General features: G+C 39.4%; 1 protein-coding gene across 1 annotated transcript in view; it reads left to right on the forward strand.

Moving 5' to 3' along the window:
* Positions 1 to 21,386, forward strand: part of ANKH (ANKH inorganic pyrophosphate transport regulator) — a 104,005-nt gene extending 82,619 nt beyond the window's left edge. Inside the window, exons 9-12 of the mRNA XM_058830847.1 lie at positions 11,547 to 11,676; positions 12,342 to 12,465; positions 13,054 to 13,153; positions 15,420 to 21,386. Of these exons, the coding sequence (XP_058686830.1) occupies positions 11,547 to 11,676; positions 12,342 to 12,465; positions 13,054 to 13,153; positions 15,420 to 15,536 (471 nt within the window). The 3' untranslated portion in view covers positions 15,537 to 21,386. The remainder of the gene's footprint in view (positions 1 to 11,546; positions 11,677 to 12,341; positions 12,466 to 13,053; positions 13,154 to 15,419) is intronic.
* The last annotated feature ends 883 nt before the right edge of the window (positions 21,387 to 22,269 follow it).

The following is a 22,269-nucleotide window of genomic DNA, read 5'->3' on the forward strand; positions in this document are numbered from 1 at the left end:
CAGCAGGAGAGCTGCACAGTACCTCTAAGTTTTAACATGTGTTCTATTAGAAACAGCTCAAAGCTCTTTCCAGCTATTTAAAAGGAATTTCAGTGCTGCTTTGCTTTTTTTTAAATGAACACATGGTTATGGACAATTGGGGAAGGTAGCAGTTTTCATGAATAAACAGACTGATTAAGGGGAGAAGCTAATTGTATAGAATACTGTTTGATATTTAATTATTTAACACTGCTTAAGAAACAAAATCCAGATGTTCAGCTTTGCCCTGTGATTTTTCATTCCTTTCTATTCCAAAAGGCTCTAAAATATAGAGAGGAGAGAAAGTGTTCACATTTACACTCATATGTGTGTGTGTGATTTATGCAAGATTTATACATTTCATATTTACTTGTTACAAGCATACTAGTGAAAACTTTAAATCTCTTAAAAAAACCCAAAACATCACCATGAAGTTTCAACAAAAGTGAAGGTTCAGGCCCTTAAGATGAACAGATTCATGTGCAGCTGAACAGATTAATGTGCATTGTGTTGCAGGAACCAAATTCAAATTCCAGGTCACCTACATTAGATTTAAATCTCAATGGAAGTTTAAATGGAATGTACTTAGTAGCAGACAGCTGGTCAGTTTACTGGCTTATATGCTTAACCCTGAGAGTTGAGTATATGTGTGTATGAATACATGTCAAAATGTTACCTACTTTACAGCCAGGATTGGTTTATTGACTCGTCAATTGTGTTGTTCATAATTGAGGAATCTAACAATAACTTTAAAATGTTTCTAACACTAGCAAAATTATTTTCTATTTTATTTATTAGGTAATCTCTTAGATTTTATAAATAAAAGCTAATTTTTTTTTTTTGTAAATAGAGTGTAGTATTTAAATTCATAACTTATTCTTTTGATGGAGGATTATAAAGGACTCTTGCTGATGAGCATCTGTAGTTTGAGGAGTTACTACTGGCAAGTGTTGTTTCTTTCATTTGCTGGTAGTTATCAGTCCCTTAGGAAGACCAGCACACAGACATTTTGTCAGCTCTCCAGTGATTATACTTTGTAGCACAGCAGCATAAACTATCATCACTTGGCATTTATATTCATCTCATAGGTTAATGTATAATGTATGTACCTGATACGCATGTAACCATATTCAGTATCATTCTAAGTAAGTGATTTATATTATATTATAACCATCAGAAGGTTTAAGCCGCAGCATTTAAAATGTTTGCTTGTGTATCTTTTATTTCCCCTAACCATGGGCAAAAAAGAGGGACAGATGCTGGGAACCATAGACTTGCAAGATTCAATAGAGAGACCCCATCGCCATCTGGAAACATCAGGGTGAGGTTCAGAGTCACAGGGTTTCTCTTGCTTGGATCCCTGTGATGGGATCAGTTTCAGCCTGAAGAGAGAAAGTCTTTGTTCCATTTGACAATAGTTGACTTCAAGCCATCCCATCATTTTCCTAATTCTCAGTCACTATCTGCTTGGTTATGTTCTGTAATTAATCATCAGGCACCTAGGAGGTAAGAAAACCCTGATGAAGACCAAGGAAGCCAATGTAACAGGGAAAATTCCCTAAATGAAAAAATGAGAAGCACAGAAGACAAGACTTAGTAGTTGCTGCTTCCTGCTTAATTCTGTAAGAGCAAGAGTCAAACACTGTGGAAGAGTAGCAGCTCTGTTTCACCCAGTCTGAAAAGCCTTGTCTGTTTAAAATACAACTTGAGATACCTGAGCTTTAGCTCTCCACTCTGGATTTGGTTATGCCAGAATAGGAACTGCCATGTGGGTACTGGCTGCTGACTCTCCTGTCCAGTTGACCATCAAGGCTCCACCAGCCAGTGAAATGTAGCACTGGCAGATAATATTGGAGTCAGAATGAATACAGACAGAATATTCATACCAACTCAGTGTATTGTTGTAATAGCATTGCCTTATTGACTTATTCCCTGATGTTGTGCAAACACTCTATACTCAGTAGTTGTTTAATTTCCAGTTGAACTCAGCAAATCATATTCCCAGCCTTAAGTCTGGCAGGTGATTTTTCCCATGAGGGACGCCAAATACTGTGCAGTTTTCATAGGCCCATTTGCTCTCAAATATTCAGTCTGTTGTGTAATACATACATCATTTCATATCCCTTTCTGCACTTACAAATAAGTTCATTTTCCTCCTGATAAACTATCCTGTGTGAAGCCCTTACATGCATTAGAGTGATGTATTTGATGTTTTCAACTATGCTGTCTCTAAATAATGAGACATAAAGTGACTCTTGACAGAAGTTAAAAGAGAAAAGTTAAAGATTTCATTCCATCTCTGCAGCAAGCCTGAGAGCCAGCCTACTAGGTACCTTAGTTTGCACTCAGGGTAACATGAGTTAGGCTTGCATGTTGAAGAATGCCAAGGAACATGTTCCCATTTCATTGAAATCATCTGAAGGTAGGAGTGCCCATAGCATGAAACAGCTGCATGGCAGCAGTGCAGAGGTCTCACTGGGTCCCAGGAGTCCCCTGGCATTTAGTCACCATGAATGCACTTCCTGAGCTGCAGTAGCTAGAGAAATACTGCGCGCACTGCTTTCTTTCCAAGATTGGAGATGAAATACCTGGAAGGCCAAGTGATAGAAAATTGCATTCAGGGCTTGACCAGAGATTAATTTTTAGATGCCTTAGGCAGCTTCACTGTAGCCAGAGGGTATGCAAAAGAGTGTTCTAAAATAGGGTTTGCTGTGAGCAGTATATGTGAACAGGTTTTCACAAAAATGTGGGTAGTGTTTCTCTCCTTTCTGAAAGAAAATAAGGTCAGTTACCACTACTACTGTGAAATCAGTGTTAGACTGTCATGTAGCAAGAAAATGTAGAAGTACTTGAATTTGTCCCCTCACCTTCATGCATTTGAGCAAACAGGGTAGAAGAGTTATGTGTCCTCATTTCATTAAGTTTGGTAAGGATCAGCCTAGAAAGGAGCAAAATGATTTGCAATTCTGACCCATGCAGAAAGCTGTTTGGGCTTTCACTCTGTTACTCCTCTTACACTCTTACAAGCCCTTTAGCCAAGCACCTGCTGCCTAATCCTCATGCTTTCAAGTGATCCAGATCCCTTGAAAAAGGGAGCAAGAAAAAATAAATGTTTCTCTTTCCTTGATGCCAAGGTTATGGGTTCAATCCCTGTATGGGTCATTCACTTAAGAGCTGCACTCAATGATCCTTGTGGGCCCCTTCCAACTAAGAATATTGTGTGATTCTGTGAAATGTATATAGGAACCATATTTTGCTGCCACTGTATCTACCTGTGACATTCGGGGTCAGAAGTTGAAGCCATTGCAGAAGCCACTGGATTTACATTCATTTTTTCCTATTTTTTATTGGCTGTCTTTGTCTTGCATCTCTGCATTGCTTTATTATTAAAGGTTACAACCTGGCTTTACTAAAGTCATGGCAAATTTGGACTGAGGGACAGTAAATTCCACAGGAATAAATGTCACAACAAGAACCTGGTCCTTCTCAGAGAACACAACCCCAGCTGCTGACTATGCCAGTATTTGAAATTCCCTGGGTGACAGAGTCTTTATCTCTTGTGAGTATACAAAGAAAGAATATAAAAAACACAGACAGCTCTCCAAACTTCCCCAACTCTCTCAAATCTTTCTTTACCAATGGTCTCATAACAACCTTGTTGTATGAAAAAGATCTCACAAGTCTTATCTAGAATATCCATACTTTAAAAAAACAGCACTAATTTTTAAGACTAAATTAGTTTTATTTTGACTTTACTATTGTAGACCATATGAAGGTCAAGGACAGCTTAAAAGTAATACCACTTATCTACTGGAGCGATTTGTTTTGACTGCTTTGATTTTTCCCATCTCTTAACTCCAAGATTGTGGGGCTTTTTTTAATATTCAGGCTGCTGGCACAAAAATATCAATTGGAACATGGTGGCATATTGGCAAAAAATGCAGACAGTTGCTGAAGAAGCTCTTCACCTTTTCAAGGTCAGGTTTAGTTCCCATTTCAGTAAAAATTGTTTCAGATATGAATGGAAGCATTCCTGCCTGCACAGGAAGATGCTGGACCACCAGAGGCAGACTTTATGAAATCCTCATGAGGGCCTTGTCTTATCCATGGTACTGCATTGAGCCTTTGTTCTGGAACAGAGGTTTTTTGTTCGCTCCAGTGAGGTGGAGATTAATGTCTCCTTCACGATTGTTCAGGTTTCACACAAAGGGTCTGTTCTGCATGAGTGGCTGGAGCAGGCAGAGAAGGAAGCATCAAAAATTGTCCCTGTAGCAGTCTTTCTGCTCAAACTCTGTTGTTCACAGTAGGAAGAGCAGCTAGGGGCACAGAAAACTTGGGACAGAAGAAAGTTACTAAGCTGGAGGATGGACAGTTTTCAGAAAGAGACCAGAAATCTGCCATCTTTGGTTTACTGAAGCTTTTTAGAAGTGAAGTGAAATGTTCTTCTTTCTGTAAAAAATTGAAGCAGCATAATTCATTGGGAAGATATAATGACCACCTCAAACAATTCAGTGACCCAACCCAGACTGGAAAATACCATCTAAGTACTTTCAGCAGCAGCTGGGGAGAATGCAGATGTGGCATCGTCTTAGTTCTATCAGAGCATCAGTGAATTGTGCAGCTGCTGGACATGTCTTTATTTCTAAAGACCTCCAGAAAGTTGGGGGAGGTAGGGGAAGATTCAGATATGTATAAACCAATTATTTCAGGAGGAGATACAAAGTTAGGGGGTGTTCCCACAAGCAGGCTCTTGACAAATTGACAGATTTTATGATGACTGATTCCAGCTTTACACCCCCTGGACAGAACACAAGAGTTCACAGAAATCTATACTGACTTGCATGCGCCTGAGGGAGCATCATTGTAAGAGAATGTTCTTGTGGTTCAAGTCATCAGCATTATCATAAATCAGTTTCAAATGTGACTGCGGTCTGATATATTTACTGCTCACAGATCTAGGATTTTTTGTCTCATGGGACCCCAAATTTGTTCAGGTTGGAAAGGCCTCAGGAGTTCATCAGGTCCAGCCTTTGTGCAAAGCAGTGTGTGCTGTGAAGTTAGAGCAAGTTCCCTGGGGCTTTGGACAGTCTGTTCCTGAAAACTACATTTCCCACACGAGAAAAGGACTCGTTTCTGATCTCTTCTGAGTTACAGGGCACATGAACACACATCATAATGTGTCTCAAGGGAGCATTAGACTGCAGCAACCTTGACCCTGAGATTTGCTCAGTTGGTTAAAGCACAGTGCTGATAACACTAAGGCTGTGGGATCATTGCCTGTGTGGGCCACTCACTTAAGAGTTGGACTTGATAATCCTTGTGGGTCCCTTACAACTCAGAATAGTCTGTGATTTGTGACTTAACACCTCGGAGTCCCAAACAGTTCGGGGTGATGAACTTAGGTTGTTTGCTCTGTATCAAAAATTCCTCAGAACTGCAGGTATGGCTCTGCAAAGACTGCTCTCTGACATGAAATAGAGCAAAGGTAGCATGAGTCTGCAGGCTCGTTCTGGCAAGGACCCAGGTTATGGTATGCAGCAAGCTTCTGTAGCGAGGCAGTGATGCTGGCCTCTAGTGTTGTATGAAACCCAGTAATTCCTCCACAGAGTCCAAAGAACTTTATGATTGTTTATAGAATATATTGGTTTTTGTGCTTAAAAAAAAAAGTAAAGTAAACAAAACAGCAACCAAACTAACTGGAAAAAAAAAATCAAATGAACCCTTAACTCTTTAAAGACAACAAGGTTTTTACTTTATTATTTTCATCGTAAATTAAATATAATTTCCCATCAGCAGGGAATAATGCCTTTATGATAAAACCCAGACTTTATGATTTCTGGCCCACAATAAAACACAAAAGCCCTTCTTTGTGTAAATCACCTTTCTTCATAAGAACTCTGTTGAATTCTTTCTGTATTTTTCAACTATCTGAGAGGTGCATGGTAGCTTCAGGAGGTATTAGGACTTTGTATTCTGTGCCACATGTCTATTCAACACGGAAGCACACCTCAACGGGGATCTGAAAAGGGGGGTAACTATTAACTTTTCTGTTGTTTCAATACTAGTAAGCAGGTAACTTAGAAACTGTTGCTACTTTTATTCTTCAAAAAAATATAGAAGTATGGTTTCTTTTAACCATATGCTAGAGTAAGATTTTGAATGAAAAGCTCTAGTACTATATAGTCATTTAGAGAAGTGAATTTTCAAGGTCAGTGAAGGTATGGATTTAACATAGCTGTCAAAACAGCACTAACAAATTAAACAACTTTTTTTCCAACATCTTACAAAATAGATTATTGAATATTGAACAGAGGAGAGAAATCCAGCATTTGACATAGATGCTAGTTAGAACAAGGTATTATCTTGATTTCAAAAATATAGCTCTGAAATCAGCTCATCTTGTGTGATGCAAGTTCTGAAAGGAGACAGAATTATGGAAGTTCTGTTTATGTCAGAAAGAGGGAGACCATGGAGACATTTGGCAAATCAGGAGATCCAACCACGTAAGACTCAGTCTACTTTTTTATTTGTTTATTGCACAGTTCAAAAGGCTAAATCATGTGATTTATATTCTTCCATAGTAATAAAAGTTATAGACTTAGCTGATACTATCCCAGAGACCCAAGGTGCAACTCAAAGCTGAGATGTGTAATAATTTTCAAAGTAGGTCTCCTTTGCCCTCACTGGGCACCATGTAGCATAAATGCTAATAGGAAATGAACAAGGCATGGGTTAAATTAAGCTACAGTTCTCAATACATACATAGAACAGTATCTTTAGGGTGATACACTTCACTCAAACTGCAGTATATATATATATATATATATATCTGCAAATATATCAGGTTCAACAAATGATATGCAACATCTACTGAGAGGATTTTTGCAGGAAAAAAGTAGGAACTGCGTTTCATCACAGAATAACCTTTACTAGATCATCTGTCTTCGACAGTAAAATCTAATTTTCCAGACTCATTCCAGGTTGGCATATGTCTAACCTATTTTTAAAAACATCCAGTTTGGATTCCTTAATTTCTTTCTGAGGAACACAGAGCCATACCACATCTCTATCATCTGCCAGTGTTTCTTCTTACTGAAGACTGCATGAAGCCTAAAAAAGTTGTTCATAGCTCGCTGGAATACTATTTTGTGCTTTATATTTATCAATGAATGTCTCAAAAGACAGGCAGTTTTCTACAAGTGCTGAAAAGCAAATCAGTCTGGCACCCTGCAGATTACTATACACATGACAATAGCCTTTGTTAGCATAATGTATTATAATGCATTATGTAGTGGGTTTCTGAGGTTTAGTAATCCCTGTCAGCAACCAGAATAAATGGAAATAGCTTCCAGGAGATGCAAAGCCTATGAAAAGACTGTTATTTTTCAAGAGCTAGAAGCATTCAGACTCACACATGCAGCCTTTGAAACAAAATCTCATGAACAATCTTTCATCACAATCATTTGTGAAAGTCAAATGCCATAATTGTACTTAAGAGAATAAAGAGAAATTGAACTGAACACTAGCAGTTCTGTACTTTCCCTATTGATAAAAAAATACTTGGTGCATTCTCTCAGGCTTGGTGACAGCAGAAGTTTTTTATTTTAACTTTTGAATATGCTTAGACACTGAATTTGTTAGTTGAAAATAGCCAGGTTCCACATAAAAATAAGCCCACCACTTTGAGGAGGGTGTCTAAAACACAAGTGAGAGAATTTTTTACTTACTTTTAATGCACAACTGAATTGATAAACAGTCATTAATATTAGATAACAGAGCATAACCTGCATGGGATGAAGGTCCACCAGGATTACTGAACTCCTGAAGCCATAACTCCTATGCACACTGGGAAAGGCATCTCTTACACTACACTTGCCCTGCTTTTTATGTCCTTCCCTTCAGCAATTCCCAGTGTCCTTTAGCAGGGGGACAGTACTAATCTAGCTAGAGCTTTGATCTCAGCTAGTACAGCTGCAGTAGTTTTCTTACAGCGCTGTGAGTTGTTGACATATTTAGTAAACTTTTTCAAATTCTACTAGTGTAGAACAATTAAAGGCACAATACCAAACCCCAAAACCCTTCAGATCAATTGAAATTACTAAAACATTTTCAGAAATGCATAGGTTATTGTTGTTGATACTACAATTGATAATACATACTACTGTCCTTATGCAGAACTGCTTATTCTCTGTAGCATTCCACTCTGCTGTTTGCACCTTTATTTCTTCCTGTATTTTTAAAGCAGTCATTGCTGGTCAGTTGAAGTTCCAGTTAAATGACCAAAGGCTTTAACAAAACTATCCTTTAATACCATGCTGTACTCATACCATAAGGCAACAGAAAATCAAATAAGCTCTGTTGCTAAAATTTTACCAGAAAAATCGTTACTCCCAAAACATTGAAATACCTTGGCCTCAGCAGAGTTTCCAGGTACAACACTCAACAGCCAACTGCAATTGCAACCTGAAGTTGCAGTGCCACTCTGCATACACATTGCTTGCCTCTGCAGAAGCTCTCACTGTTTAGTCTTCATCTCTTGATTAGATTAAATGACGATATAGCTGTTAGCCTAACCAAGCCATTTATTCTATTTTTAACCTTGCAGATGTGCACAGAAATGCAAGTGTGGGGGAGAAAACAGTGTTAAATTAGGAGAAAGATAGGAAACATCCTACTGGTAAATCTACTTCGTAAAGTCTTTCCTGATCTGAGTCACAGGAAGTTAGCACTGCTTATTTCAGTAGAGCCAATCTCTAACTGTCTGTGCCACGTTTTCCTGGACTACTGTTACCATCTTTTCTGATCTGTCAAGCATTACCTTTTACCAAGGTAATGACAAAAATCCTAAAGACCACTCAGAATCATAAAAAAGCTGACTTCATCCTACTTTCAGAATACACCATCTGTAATAAAATCAGTAGCTGAAATACCTTCTTGCTTTGCATATTTAGTGTTACTCTTTGCCTGAAGTAGAGCCAGGGTTTTTTCCACTACATTTTGTCTTCGAAACAGTAAAGTTGCGAGCGCTCTAAGATTTAAATTGCAAAGGGCTTGAATGATGCAAAGCATTAATTTATTTTCCTGAGGCTTTGTTCCCTGTGGACATTGAGAATATAATCTCATAAGATGATGGAGAGGGCTCTCTTAGCAAAATGAAACTAGCTATCAGTATTGAAACCAAAAAGATAGAAGGATGCTCAGAGAGAAATAGAGGGTCCTTCTGCTGCCATGCCTCACCTCCTGAAACTGCTTATTCTTGAGCTTAGCAGTCTTTACCCACCAGCTGCTGTATAAGTGCTCTTTGAAGCCATTTACCAGCACGACTCTGCTGGTCAGGGGTGGGGAAGACTCAGTGCTGCAGTTTGCAGCAGCTGAGGAAGAATGACCACATATCACCTGGATTAAGTATTATCCCTGACTGGAAAACTGACCTGACTCTGCTGGGACCTGGGTGCAGATTGATACTCTTCTCATTAGGGCCAGAGGGAAACTTTTAGAGAGCAGAATTGAGTACAGTGCCTTTGGTCACTCATTTGCTTGCCTGTCTAACCATGTTCAACACTTTTTCAAGTGGCTGTGGAAGAGGGAAATACTGCTCTGTTTCCCTTTTGCTGGCAGTGGGCAGGCTGTGTATGTTAGCACACACATGGAATCTGGCAGCAGCAGCAACTATACTGCTCACTAGGACACTAAACGGCATTGTGCAGTGCAAGCAGTGAAAAGGTCCTTGCTTTCATGAAAACTGCGAATTATAAATGAAGAGTGGGCATCTTTGTATTTTTCTTTGAAGAAAGATACAATGTTTTACTGGTCATTTGCAGTGAAAGTACAAATGACTGCAGTCTGCCTAAGGGTGTCTCCAGCAATGAAATAATTCACTCTGTTGTTGTACAGTTAGTTTTTAATAACTGAATTCTCAACCACACAACTCCGTCTGCTCTAGATTGTCCCTTCTGCTTCAGTCATACCCTGTACAAGTAGATTGGCACAAGTGCTCAGTTCTTTTGTCTTCTGCTCTTACCTTCCTCTACTTACTGTTCTCTGTAGAGGTGATGGAGATATACCACAAGACAGCATCAAAATAGTAAAATAAAACATGCAATTGTAAAAAATAAGTAGTAGTTCCTACCCTAAGAAGTGGAGAAGAAAATTAAGATGGATCTTTATGCAAGAATGTAAAATGATTTGTTCACCACACTGAGGGTCAGAACACGGGACCTCCCACAGGCCACTCAGTGACAGGCCTCGGGAAGCTTCTGCAGGCTGGGTGCTTGGAGGCTAAACAGAAAGGACAATTTCTGACACCCTACCAAAGAATGCATATGAAATCCCAGCTGTCTTAGAGGTGGAAGGACTTCAAAGACTAGTTTGAAAAGCCATCTGAATATGTAGGGGTGTGACAACTGGGTAAAAAGAAAAGAGCTAGCTGCTACGGTACTAGGTGGTAGGCTAAATTATAAGAGTGGCTATAGAGTCTTATAGACTCTATTGTACGGCCAGTGTGCATAATTTACAGGGTACACAGATTTGTAAACTGACAAGAGGAGTGCCAGAGCATTTAACATCCCCGGTTTTGCACCATTCAGTCAGCTCATTTCCTTAATATTCACTTTACAATAAATAACAATATAAAAATAACAAGAATAATTGTTACAAGAATATTCTTACAAGAATAACAGTAAGAAGTGATTTTTAAAATCACAAAATCAAATTAAATAACAAAGTACTTATACTTGAAGGTACATTTTCTTATAGGAAAGTCCTGTAAGGACTGTCGGTCAGGACTGTTCTTCAGTGAATGCCCTGAACTGAAGCCAGACCCTGCAGCTGCCAACAGCCCAGTCAGCTCAGATGGAAGCCTCAGGGCTGACAAAAAAATTAAACAGCATGTACTACCACTGTACCAATTACCATGGGTTTTTTCATGGAAATCTTCCTTTCCTTTATGGACTAAACAGCATACTCTTTAATGCCAATAACAAGACTTAGTGGATCTGCAGCCTGAGAGCACCATGTCTGCAGACAAACACCTTTGCCTTACTATCAGACTTACTGTATACCAACAGTACTCTTTTCAGCAGCAAATTTAAACCCCTAGTCTTAGATTCAGATCAGATTTCTGGGTCATGGAGGACTTCAGATCTTTAGTTACTAAAAAATTTGATAATCTGTTTAGGAGTACAAGTGTTTTAACCAGATCAAGTGCTGTAAAAATCTGGGGTTTATGTTTATGTAACAATAGACCATTCAAGTACAACCACTTGCAGAAACCATATAAATTCTTTCTCTATGCATCACACTTAGTATGTGAGGAAAATTAAGAGTAGGAATTGCTTCTGAAGTTAAGGTATCTCTCTTATGTACATGTGTGTTTGAATGCAAGCTAAATATAAATATATATAGTACGTACATTTACCATTAGTAAAGTAATCTACTCATCAGTAAACAAATATTTTAGTCCAGGAGGACCTACCTTTTCTTATGCTTCCCTTCTGAAATATAAACTTTCTAAATTTTGTTCTTTCTAGCTCTGTTTTGTGATGTTTTGGACGCCAAACGTGTCAGAGAAGATATTAGTTGACATAATTGGAGTAGACTTTGCTTTCGCAGAGCTGTGTGTCGTTCCTTTGCGCATCTTCTCCTTTTTTCCACTTCCAGGTAAAAAAATAAAAGGAAAGTAAAAGTTCTTTGACCTCGGTGGTTCTTTCAGAGCATAAACATTACATAATGAAAGTTAATACTTCTATTGAAGAGCGAGACAAGCTGGACAGCAATAATCAAAATGTTTCAAATTTCTAGCTCTGTAATAAAAAAACATCTTTTAGTGTTTTCTGCTTATATGACAAGACAGTCTCATAATAAAAGTAAACTACAAAAACAAGAATAGGTATAGATACATGTAGATAACTTTTTTTGTGCCTGACTGTTACACCATGTGCAACACAGGAGCCAGATGGAAAACATTCCTTGGTAGGACTTCTCTTTAAGGAAGGGGATAGTTTAGGTGGTTTTTTTAATGAATAAAACAGAATGGACTGTCTAATAAATTTTCTAATAAATTGTCCAATAAATTTTAAGAGAGCAGCTCTTAGGAACAAGTGCTATCCATAAATGATTTTTTTGTTTCTTCATTTTCCCAAATCAGTATATTAAAGCAACTTGAACATAAAATCTGCTTCCTTTCTAGTAGAGTGCAAAGTTACCAGCAGTAAGTTTCACAGTGGCTATTTCTGAACAGTGCTCTCTGCATGGAAAAGCAGCATATGAGATGACTTTTTTTTTTTTAACTATTCTTCCTCTTTTTTTCCCCTGTTTATGAACAGTGACTGTCAGAGCACACTTGACTGGTTGGCTGATGACTCTGAAGAAGACATTTGTGTTGGCACCCAGCTCAGTGCTGCGGATTATCGTCCTCATCACCAGTCTCATTGTGCTGCCTTACTTGGGGTAAATCATTATTCCTCACAGAACCCATGAGTTTGCTTTCTTCATTCCTCTTTCCTGTCACTTGATAGCTGAATTTGCATAGCTCAGAACATTTTCTCCAAATACTAACCATGATACAAAGCCTAAATAGTGTCACTATCTGGAAAAGAAACATTTACAAATTTACAAGCGTGACTGCTGTAGACAGGCACAATAATGATGTCCCTTTGTGAAAAATACACAAATGTCAAAGAGGCAAAAACATGTCCTAAGGGCAATTTATTTCCATGTTATTAAGCAATAATAACTGTTAAGAAAGCTAATGGAAGAATATCTGTTTATAAGTTTAATAATCTATTCTGCAGCACTCTGTACAAGACTTTAAATTCTTAGTCCATAATTTGATTCAGTGTGCTTCTTTTACTAAACAGTGTAGCCATTAAAAACAAACAAGTCCTTTAAAAAACCAGTTATTCTCTTAGGCAGTGTATTGTGTCTTCGAAGAAAATATTTCTATCAGCAGATTGGTTATATATGCCAGTGAAAATGTAATTATGAATCATGCATTATCACACAACAATCACTGCTTTCTTTCTATGCCTCCAACAGAGTTCATGGAGCCACTCTTGGAGTAGGATCCCTTCTCGCTGGTTTTGTAGGAGAATCCACCATGGTTGCAATAGCGGCCTGTTACGTCTATAGGAAACAGGTAAGAATTAGTCTCTGTGGGGTCTGAAAGCAGGTGATGAATACAGTGGATTTTAGTTCAGATTAAGTTACACTTTAGCAGTGTAACTCCCCAGAATCCTCACTTTGGTGCGCTTCCCTGTTATGTCTCAGGAGTGTGCAGCTTGGAAAGTCTTTGGGTTGAAATAAAACCTGAAGGTGCCCTCCAGCTGCTAATAGGCATCTATGCCATGGGACATGCTGGTCTGCAGTCAGAGCTTCTTGTTTCCCAAAACACATGTATCATGGATATACTATCCTTACCACCAGCAGTTTTGTGCTGTATATTTGCTACTGCAGTACAACCTAGCATTTTTATGTCGGCATAGGAACTATGCATCCAATATCTATATGTATATAGAATCATAGAATCACAGAATGATAGAACGGTTTGTGTTGGAAGAAACCTTAGAGTTCCAAGGAGTTCTAAGTTCCCTCCCATGGGACATAGTGTTACATAGTGTGTACATTTATATCTGTATATATACAATATGTAATACATATATCTCAGTATATATACTTCTATTTCTTTATAAAACAAGCTCTGCTGAAAATCGACAAGTAGAGGCACTTATGTTTTTTTGCCATCTAGAGAAGGCTTAAGCCATCTTTAAGAAGGCTTAAAAGAAGACATACTCCTGCAGCAGTTGACAGTAAAAGTTTATAAATAACTGAACAGGTGCATTTTTACATATTTTAAACACTACAGTCCTGCATGTGTAGAGTAGTAGTGATATATCTATTTTGAAGAAGATTCCACTAAATTAAGTCAAACACAGTCTGGGTGACTGGGTACATTGGTGTACCTGCATGTTGTTCCCTTTCAGTTGTGAGTTCAAGGCACCATGTAGGGCACTAGGTCCAGCTCCAGGCAGCCAGAAAGCTGTGTACATCATTCTGTAGTGCAGAAGGACTCTGTGGAAGGGAACAGAAAATATAATCCATGCAGTGACTTTTTTTTTTTTTTTTTTCTAATTAGACTTCTTACTAAGTGCTAAGTGGAAATACCCACCACTTACATTTTTGAAAAAGAAAACAACAAAAAAAACCCAAAAAGACCTACAGATGATGGAATATCTAAAAGCCTTATATTGGAACAACCTAAAATCAATTTTGATATGTGTTGACAGTGCAGGCCATGGCAAGAGATCAAAGTGACAAGGTTCATAAGACATTAGAAGAATCATAATCTCTGTCATGATTAATTTCTCATGTTTGCCTCGAGAACCAAAGAGTAAAACTTTTAGACACTGAAATGGCTTGTGTCTTGACCTGTGGTTTCACAACATCCTCATTGCTAGTTTGTTACCATGGTAGCTCACAGAGTCTTTCTGGACAGGGTTTAGTTTTAGTGCTTAGTTTTTCTCAGTGGTGAGTGCAGGTAGTAGGAGTAGTAACTGTGCCAACATAATTTATTCAGTGTGACAGTGGCAGAGCCAACCAGGTTATTCTGACCTGTATTTGGAGAGCTGCAGATCAAATGTTGTGTAGACACCTCTGAAATTTTGGAACTCTCATACACCCATCTCAGCTGAATCAGTACCTGTGGGGGATATTTTGTCAGCTGTATAACTGTTTTCAGGAAAACTAGTCAGCCTGCTGAGAAATGGGTAATAAGGAACAGCTGCTTCAACTTGTTTTGTAGGGGGCTGAACTCTCCTTAGCTTTACTAATCCAGGACATCCTGGATGAATCATAGGACTCTTGAATGACCTCCTGCTCCTGCTAGCCAAAAATACTCTAATATTACTTGGCCTTGTGAGGCAAGGGATCACAGTGGATCAGCAACACTAAGAAAAGCCAGAATGCTCACATCTTCTAAAATTCCTGATGTTTGACATTTGAGAAATTAGGTTGCCACCTCACCTCCCTCCCTAGAGATGCTTTTCTTCTCTCACATTTTGTTTTCCTTCCCTTTTTTTAATAAAAAGTCTGTGATGTAAAAGATTCCAGATGCTCTCTTCCCTCTAGTCATGCTGAAGCCTGTTTTGAATGTTGCTTAGCATAAGAAATGCTTGATTGCATTTATGTTAGAAAGGAGAAAACAGCCCCTGAAAGGCTATGGAAATCTTCTAAGTTAAGCCAAGTTATTAGTGGCAAGCCACAAATATGACAAAAATATTCTAGTTTTTAATAACATACTCTAAGCAAACCATATTCTCACCTCACTTCTCCCAGTGTCCAAAATTGGTGGGAGTGTGTTCATGCACAACTTACTGATAGGTTTCTGGATGCTTGTTTCAATCTAGAAAAAGAAGAGGAACGAGAATGAGACAGCTGCAGAAGGCGAAGACTCTGCAATGACCGACATGCCTCACACGGAGGAAATGACAGACATCGTAGAAATGAGAGAAGAGAATGAATAATAAATGGGATGCAATTGTTCTCTGCAGGGACGATTGGAGTGACGCTTCAGCATCTTGTCGTCTCTCATACTTTTTTGTTTGTTCGTTTTTATTTTTGTAATAAAGAGGCCTTGATTTAAAAGGTTTCAGATAAATTCTCTAGCATACTGAGTATGCTCTCACTGATGAGGGACCTAAAAAGAGGTCTTTGCTTCTTTTTTTTTTTTCCCAACTGAATTTTTTTTTCTCACTCCATGCAGGCATAAAAGATACAATTGCATCACTGTAGAGTCTTCCTTACTTAAGCATCCACCTTCTCTGGACAATCTGCATTTGTCAACCAAAGCCCTGCTCCCATGCACCTGTGTGTGTGCGGCCCTGCGCTCGCACGCTCACACATGCACACCGCCACGTGCCACTGGCTCAATGCTACTGCCATAACCCCACTCCCTCCCCTCTCTCCTTTTCCCTCCTTTTCTTTATGAGAAATGGAAAAGAAGTTTGGAATACAGAGCTTTATTTTACTTGCTTGAAAATGACTTTGCTACATAAACTAATATACTATGGTGAACTATATCTTTTTGTTTGGCCTCATCACTAGAGCTTATACTGCACAGGGTATAAGACAGGGAGGAACGTGGGAGTCTCCCCAGAAAAAGCGGAGAAAAACATGTTCCTCTCTCATGTTGAAAGTATGTGGGTGTGTATGCACACACACACAGGTACATGAACAGAGACATATATATATATTTATATATATGTATGCATATGATGAATAAAATACACACAGGACAAGAACTCTATTTAGCTTTCATTCCATCAGAAAGATAGTAATCTTTTGAAAAATATAAACATTGAATTCAGAATTTTCTTGACTCATTAAGTCCCACCTTACATATAATTTTATTTAGGAAAAACATGCACTTTCCTCTTGTAAAGAGGGTGATGGCAACTGATGGACTTTGACTGTATTTGAATAAAACAAAAATAAATATTGACAAGCTTTACCAAAGTTCTTGTCCACCGATCTAACTTTAATTTTAAAGGCTGATTCATTCTCTATAATTATTTCTGGTGCCTCTATATTAAAAAAGAATAAGATCAGATAATGTATGCAGGATACCATGCTAGATAACATTACTACACATAGTTCAATAGAATTTTTTATATAGAGATGTACACATACTCTTATGTGTATGTGCATGTGTGTATATACATTTCTATATACATGCACACACACACACAAATGTATGTTTTGCTGTAATGTATTTACCTATGCAGTAGATTGAAGTCCATATGGTGAAGCTCAAGTACTGATGGTCCTCCAAGCTGAAAATTAGGCACTTTGATGGTCTGTTGGCTCTCAAGGCAGCGTTGTGTGGGAGCAAGGAGCCATTCACATCAGCCCTGCGGAGCTGTGTGCTCCGTGTGCTTGTGGCTGGAGTGCGCCTTAAATAACAGTGTGAGGTCAGGTGGGAGACTCAGATTAGGTGGAAATGAAGGCTGTGTAAGAGGTGAGGGAAGCAGGGAGGTTTTGGGTGTCACTGATGCTGCTGTGGCAGCAGCTTGTGTTTCTGTGCTCTTCTGTGTTTGGCTGCGGGGCAGCACTTGTTACTGGTCTGTAGTAGTTCGGGTCCTTTCAAATTTAATCATGTCAGAGTCTGGAAACCATTATCCTCCATCCTATATCCATAAATCAGTTAATTTAAACCTTATTTAGTAAAAGTATATTTTTCTAAGTTATGGAAATTATTATTTAATTGTGGACAAATTGTTTCTAGATTTATTTGCCAGGTAGTCCCAGCAGTCAGAGAACTGATCAAAACTAAACATTACTTAAATGTTTTATCAGTATATGTGTGTGTAGACACACACATGTGTATAAATATATATATATTGTATATTATGTACATTTCTTTTAAACCACAATACGTTTGCTATTTTTCCAAGTTAAAAATGTCCCTACAAAATGTCTCTACAAAACTACTGAGTTGACTAGTAACCAGTTATGACCATCATGAAAGACATTGTATCAATGAACTTCACAACTTATTGGAAAGATGTGAACCAATCTGTTACATGTGCAAATACAGTAAGAAAGAAATGGAGAAGTTACTGTGTTAACTGACAGATTTGCAAAATCAGTTCACAGTTAATGAGCAGCGGCACTAGGAGGGTAAGACTAAAACCATGTAGTAGCTAGTAACCATGTTTGCAGTGTCACCACAGGGTAAATACTTTTTAACAGTAGTTTAAAACAAATTCTTTTTAAAAACCATCAGACAAATTAATGTGTGCAGGATGTAGGCTGTACACATTCATGAATACAGGTTCGCAAGCAGTCATATGTATATAATGTGTATATAGACAATTACAGATCACAGTGGCCATTTGAGGTCTCCTCTATTAATGTAGTTTTGGTTTCTCTGGTACATTTGTCTCCAAGTACACAAGATGCAGTTTTTCAGGAACTGTAGAGATGAAACAGAAAAATATTTTTGTGTAATGTTTCTTTTGGTACATGACTAAAATTTAAACAGCAGTATTTTTGAAGAATTTTGAGCATTACCATGGAGCATTACCAGTACCATTTCAAGGTAATGATTGCACCAAAAAGTAAAAATCTGAAAACAAAGGATAACACTGAGGCTTTTACTTTAGATAAAAGATGAACAGATATAAAAAAATGAATTATTGCTCATACAGAGCTAAACAATGCTAATGGCATTGTAAAAGATAAATTTTCAGTTGTGTGTGTAATACTAGTGCTTTATTTTGCAAGATACTGAATGAGCACGGGAGTGGTAGGATTTGGGCAAGAATTGAAGCAGTGACATATCGATACCTGTACTGCATCTCTTTCTGCTTCCTGCAGGTCATGTCACATTTCTCTGCTGAATTAACAAACTGTGATGACATTTCTGCAGGGAGTGGGTCTTAGCCAGCCCCTCATGCTGGCCCAGGTGCTTGCTGGTGGGAAGGCAGGGTGCTCAGTGAGGAGGGAGCTCTTGCTCTGTCCCTTGCAAACACTGGGCCTACTTCTGGAACTGTTGGCAGGAGCTTCAGCAACCTTCTGAAACCTCGCTGCTCCCTGTTAGTGGGACAACTGTGGGTTGGGAGTGGGCAGACATCCTCTGTGGCCAAAGCCCCAGTCAGAGCATCACTGATAGTGTCTCTATCAGGTAGGTGCTGGTACATGCCCCGTCCTGCACTTTTCCTTTCCAAAAGTGCTTCCTTGAGTTATAGTAAAATGGCTTACCGGTGTCTCTCTTGTGCTGTTGCTTATGAAATAGCTGTCTCTCTCAGTGGCAATTATTTTGCAATAGAAACCCATCTTGTTTCTGTGTCAGAGAGCTGGAGCACAGTCATCTCAATGAATTCATGTGGAGACTTAGCCTTTCCAGATTGAATTGCACAATCAAATTTACAGTAAAAAGAGAAAAAAAGTTGATCTGCGTCTTACATCTTGTGTTGCAGAGTAGCTCACACAGTGGGAAATAAGAGCAGAACACCAATAAGCTGTGGATTAATGTTCCTCTGCTTTTAATACGTACATAAAGTTGTGTTAATGTGTCTTGACTTTCCTTTTTCAGAATTAAGAGAAAACACTGCAGGTTTTTTCCCCTCAGTGCCCTAAGCGGGCTCTCATACTCACCAAGCACGGGACTTGATGGACAAAGCTCTGCACTTCTCAGCCAGTGCCTGAAGCCGTTTGGGTGCAGCAGCGGGCTCCCAGGCATGGGGAGTCCCGCTCCCCATCCCCCCTGGCACAGCCATTCCAGGCAGCAGGGCTCAGATCCCTGCTTGTTTAGATAGAGCCACCCTAAGTGAGAGAATTGGGTAAGTAACAGAGATGTCCTTTTGTTTTCTACTCATTTTGCTGCTAAATATTGCCTTGGAGCAGGAGATTTGTATCTGGCTCTTGCTCGGTGTTTCACCGAATCTGCAGCCAGAGAGAAGCAGCCCCAGACGGAGGAGGGTTGGCTGATGAATGCAGCTGATTCAGGGCAGGCCACGGCCCACGAACAGAAACCTTTTGAAGGCAGGAGCGCCTTCTTTTGTGGGATGGCGCCTCATGCTTAAAAAGAAGGGAGAAAGGCTGCTTTCAGGCCCGGGCAGCCAGAGGCGTTGGGCATAGTTCTGTGTTGGGCTGCAAGGTTGCAAGGGGAAGAGAGCATCCTGCGGTTTCAGCATTCCAGCCCCGCTGCTGGTGAAGTGCAGGACAGTGTAGGGCATGGCCAGGCGGCAGGACCGAGGTCTTGTGGTAGTGGCATGGTTGGCAGAAGCTCAAGTGCAGCTGGTTGTGCACCTGGGGATAGTGGCAATGACCCTTGGAAAGCCATGTATATGTGTATGGGTGTGTGTAGGACAGTGTTGCACAGGCAAGTTTGTTATGACTTTGGAATAGTTCCTTGGAACAAGGGTTCAAGTCTAAACATGATCTCAACTCATACCAAGCCATTTTTTAAAATGCAATTTAAGCTACATAAAAGAGTAAATGAAACAGCAGACCTTATACCATTAAGCTAAAACATGATTTAGATTAGTGAGCAGGAATGGGAAAGAAAGAGGACATGTTGAAAATCTTAGAGATACTGTATATCCCTCCTAAAGACAGCAGCATGATATGGAGATGAGAGTATCAGAGGGCAGAAAACACCAATTTCCTTTCAGCTGTCCTGGAGAGGGACTGAAGAATGAGGAACAGTGTGTCCATGTAACAAACTGTTGGTTTCCCAGTAGAGGATCTTTCAGAGACAGGAGTGTGAAACACCTTTCAAGATGATTCAAGCAGAAATAAACCAGCATGCAGATTTTATAATGTGCATAAGGAGGCACTGCACATCTTCCAGTTTTTGAGTAACTGACAGGGCTGCATTGGGGAAATGTCACTTAAGTATTAATTAAACATGACAAAATCACAATTTCAATAGCAAATTGGCGTGTCCCAAATACCAGCTTAACCATAATATGTTAGGATTCCCTTCCCTTGTTGATGTTTAGCTTTCTACTAGAGTAAAGCAAACTATCTATTTTGAAGGGAGTGAGGTCCTGTGGAGGGGCTGCAGTGCAGAACAGGCTGTGGGGGCTTGTGGTAGAGTCCCAGGTATGAAGAGCAGCTCTGAATTTATTTTGTGCCCTGCAACACATGGTAGCAGTCTGGCAGCATTGTGAAACGAGGCAGAAATTGTTCACTTAGCAGCAAACTGGGTCCAAGCGTGGTCGCAAGCTGCAGCAGCCCTGCAGAGCAGCAGGAGGGCGGCATGGGATGCAGGGTAGCCCTGGCTCCAAGCTTGGGCTCAGGCAGCTTGTGTGGACTTGCTTTGGAGAGCCGAGTTCAATTGCCAGCGCAGAGATGCAGTACTCAGCAAAACCACTGCCAGACTGCTCAGTAATTGGCACCTTCTGAACAAAAAGGCTAAAGACAAAATAGGGGGGCAGACAGATCGAGCTTTAGGCTCAGCTTGGAGCACAGACTAGCACAGAAGGGCATTTTGGCTGCAGCTCCTGCAAATTAATTGTAGGGTTAGAGTGAGCTTCAGTCTCAGCATTTCATAACCGTGACCTCCAATCCATCTCAGTAAAACAGAAGAATGGCAGTATATTTCTAGGTGCTCTTTTGTCTATTAATCCCAAGGGGAAACTTTTCCTTAGCTTTACCAAACGTTGTCAATGCTCAAATTGATTTATTAGTTTTACCTCATTATTTTCTGTCATTCCGAGTTCAGTGTCTTCAGACATTTCCTCATTTTCTTCTGAAAGTTTCCGCTAGGCTTATTTTGTCTGTTGGCATTTTGAGAAGGAAAATGTAATTGTCATGCTGACTGGATGTCAACTAATGCTGTGATTAAAAAGTAGCTTACAACAAAACTCTTCTTTGATGGACTGTTTTTTTACTTACTTGCTAAGCTGAAAAGGAGTCAAGAAGTAGGAGGAATTGGGGAGAATCTTTATCTAAAATCAAGAATTAAATTAGTTAATTTAAGTTCATTCCTTAATGAACTCCAGCTACCTTGTAACTTTCTAGTGAAAGTCAGACTTCCCAGCAAAGTTTTTACTTTTACTTTACTCAGACTTTTCCAGCAAAGTTATCATTGCGTCCCCAGAGCAGCACACATTAGTTTGAGGCATGCAGGTTTTGTATATTTCACAACTGAATGTATAACGAGTTGAATAGCCTGATTAACAGGGTTAACCATTACGTTGAACCATTAAGTTTAAAATTCATCTGGGCATGAGCAGGCTCTTCCAGTATCAAAGGTGGCCCTGCTTTGAATGGACAGGGACTTAGCAAAAAAACTGCCTGCAATCCCCTTACAATCTAAATTGTTCCCTGATTCAACCAGGAAACTAGAGAGGTCCCTTCATCTTAAAGTACTGAAGATTGCTTGCCTTTTTTTAGTCTTTTGGTTCAGGATTGAGAGACTGTGCATGGTAGGGGTCTACAATGTAGATATGAGAGCAAAAATGTTGAGCTGCACAGATTCTTTTGCTGATGACAAAACTTTGGTATTGTAGAGCCAGCTTTACAATATCCTCCCACCCTCTGGGAGCCTACATGAGAGCAAAGCAAAAATAAGCTTTTGTATCTGCAGATAAAGTATTTGAGTACTGTACTGCACTTCTCCCATTAACTCTCTAAGCAAAACTGCCTGGAAACCGCAAGCAATTGCACCTGCTTCCCCCCACTTCTCTTCATGTGCATCATTCAGCATTTAAAAAAAAGCTACCCTTTCCTCATAACTCCCCTTTG

The sequence above is a fragment of the Poecile atricapillus genome, chromosome 2, assembly GCF_030490865.1.
Source record: "Poecile atricapillus isolate bPoeAtr1 chromosome 2, bPoeAtr1.hap1, whole genome shotgun sequence".
Taxonomy (NCBI): domain Eukaryota; kingdom Metazoa; phylum Chordata; class Aves; order Passeriformes; family Paridae; genus Poecile; species Poecile atricapillus.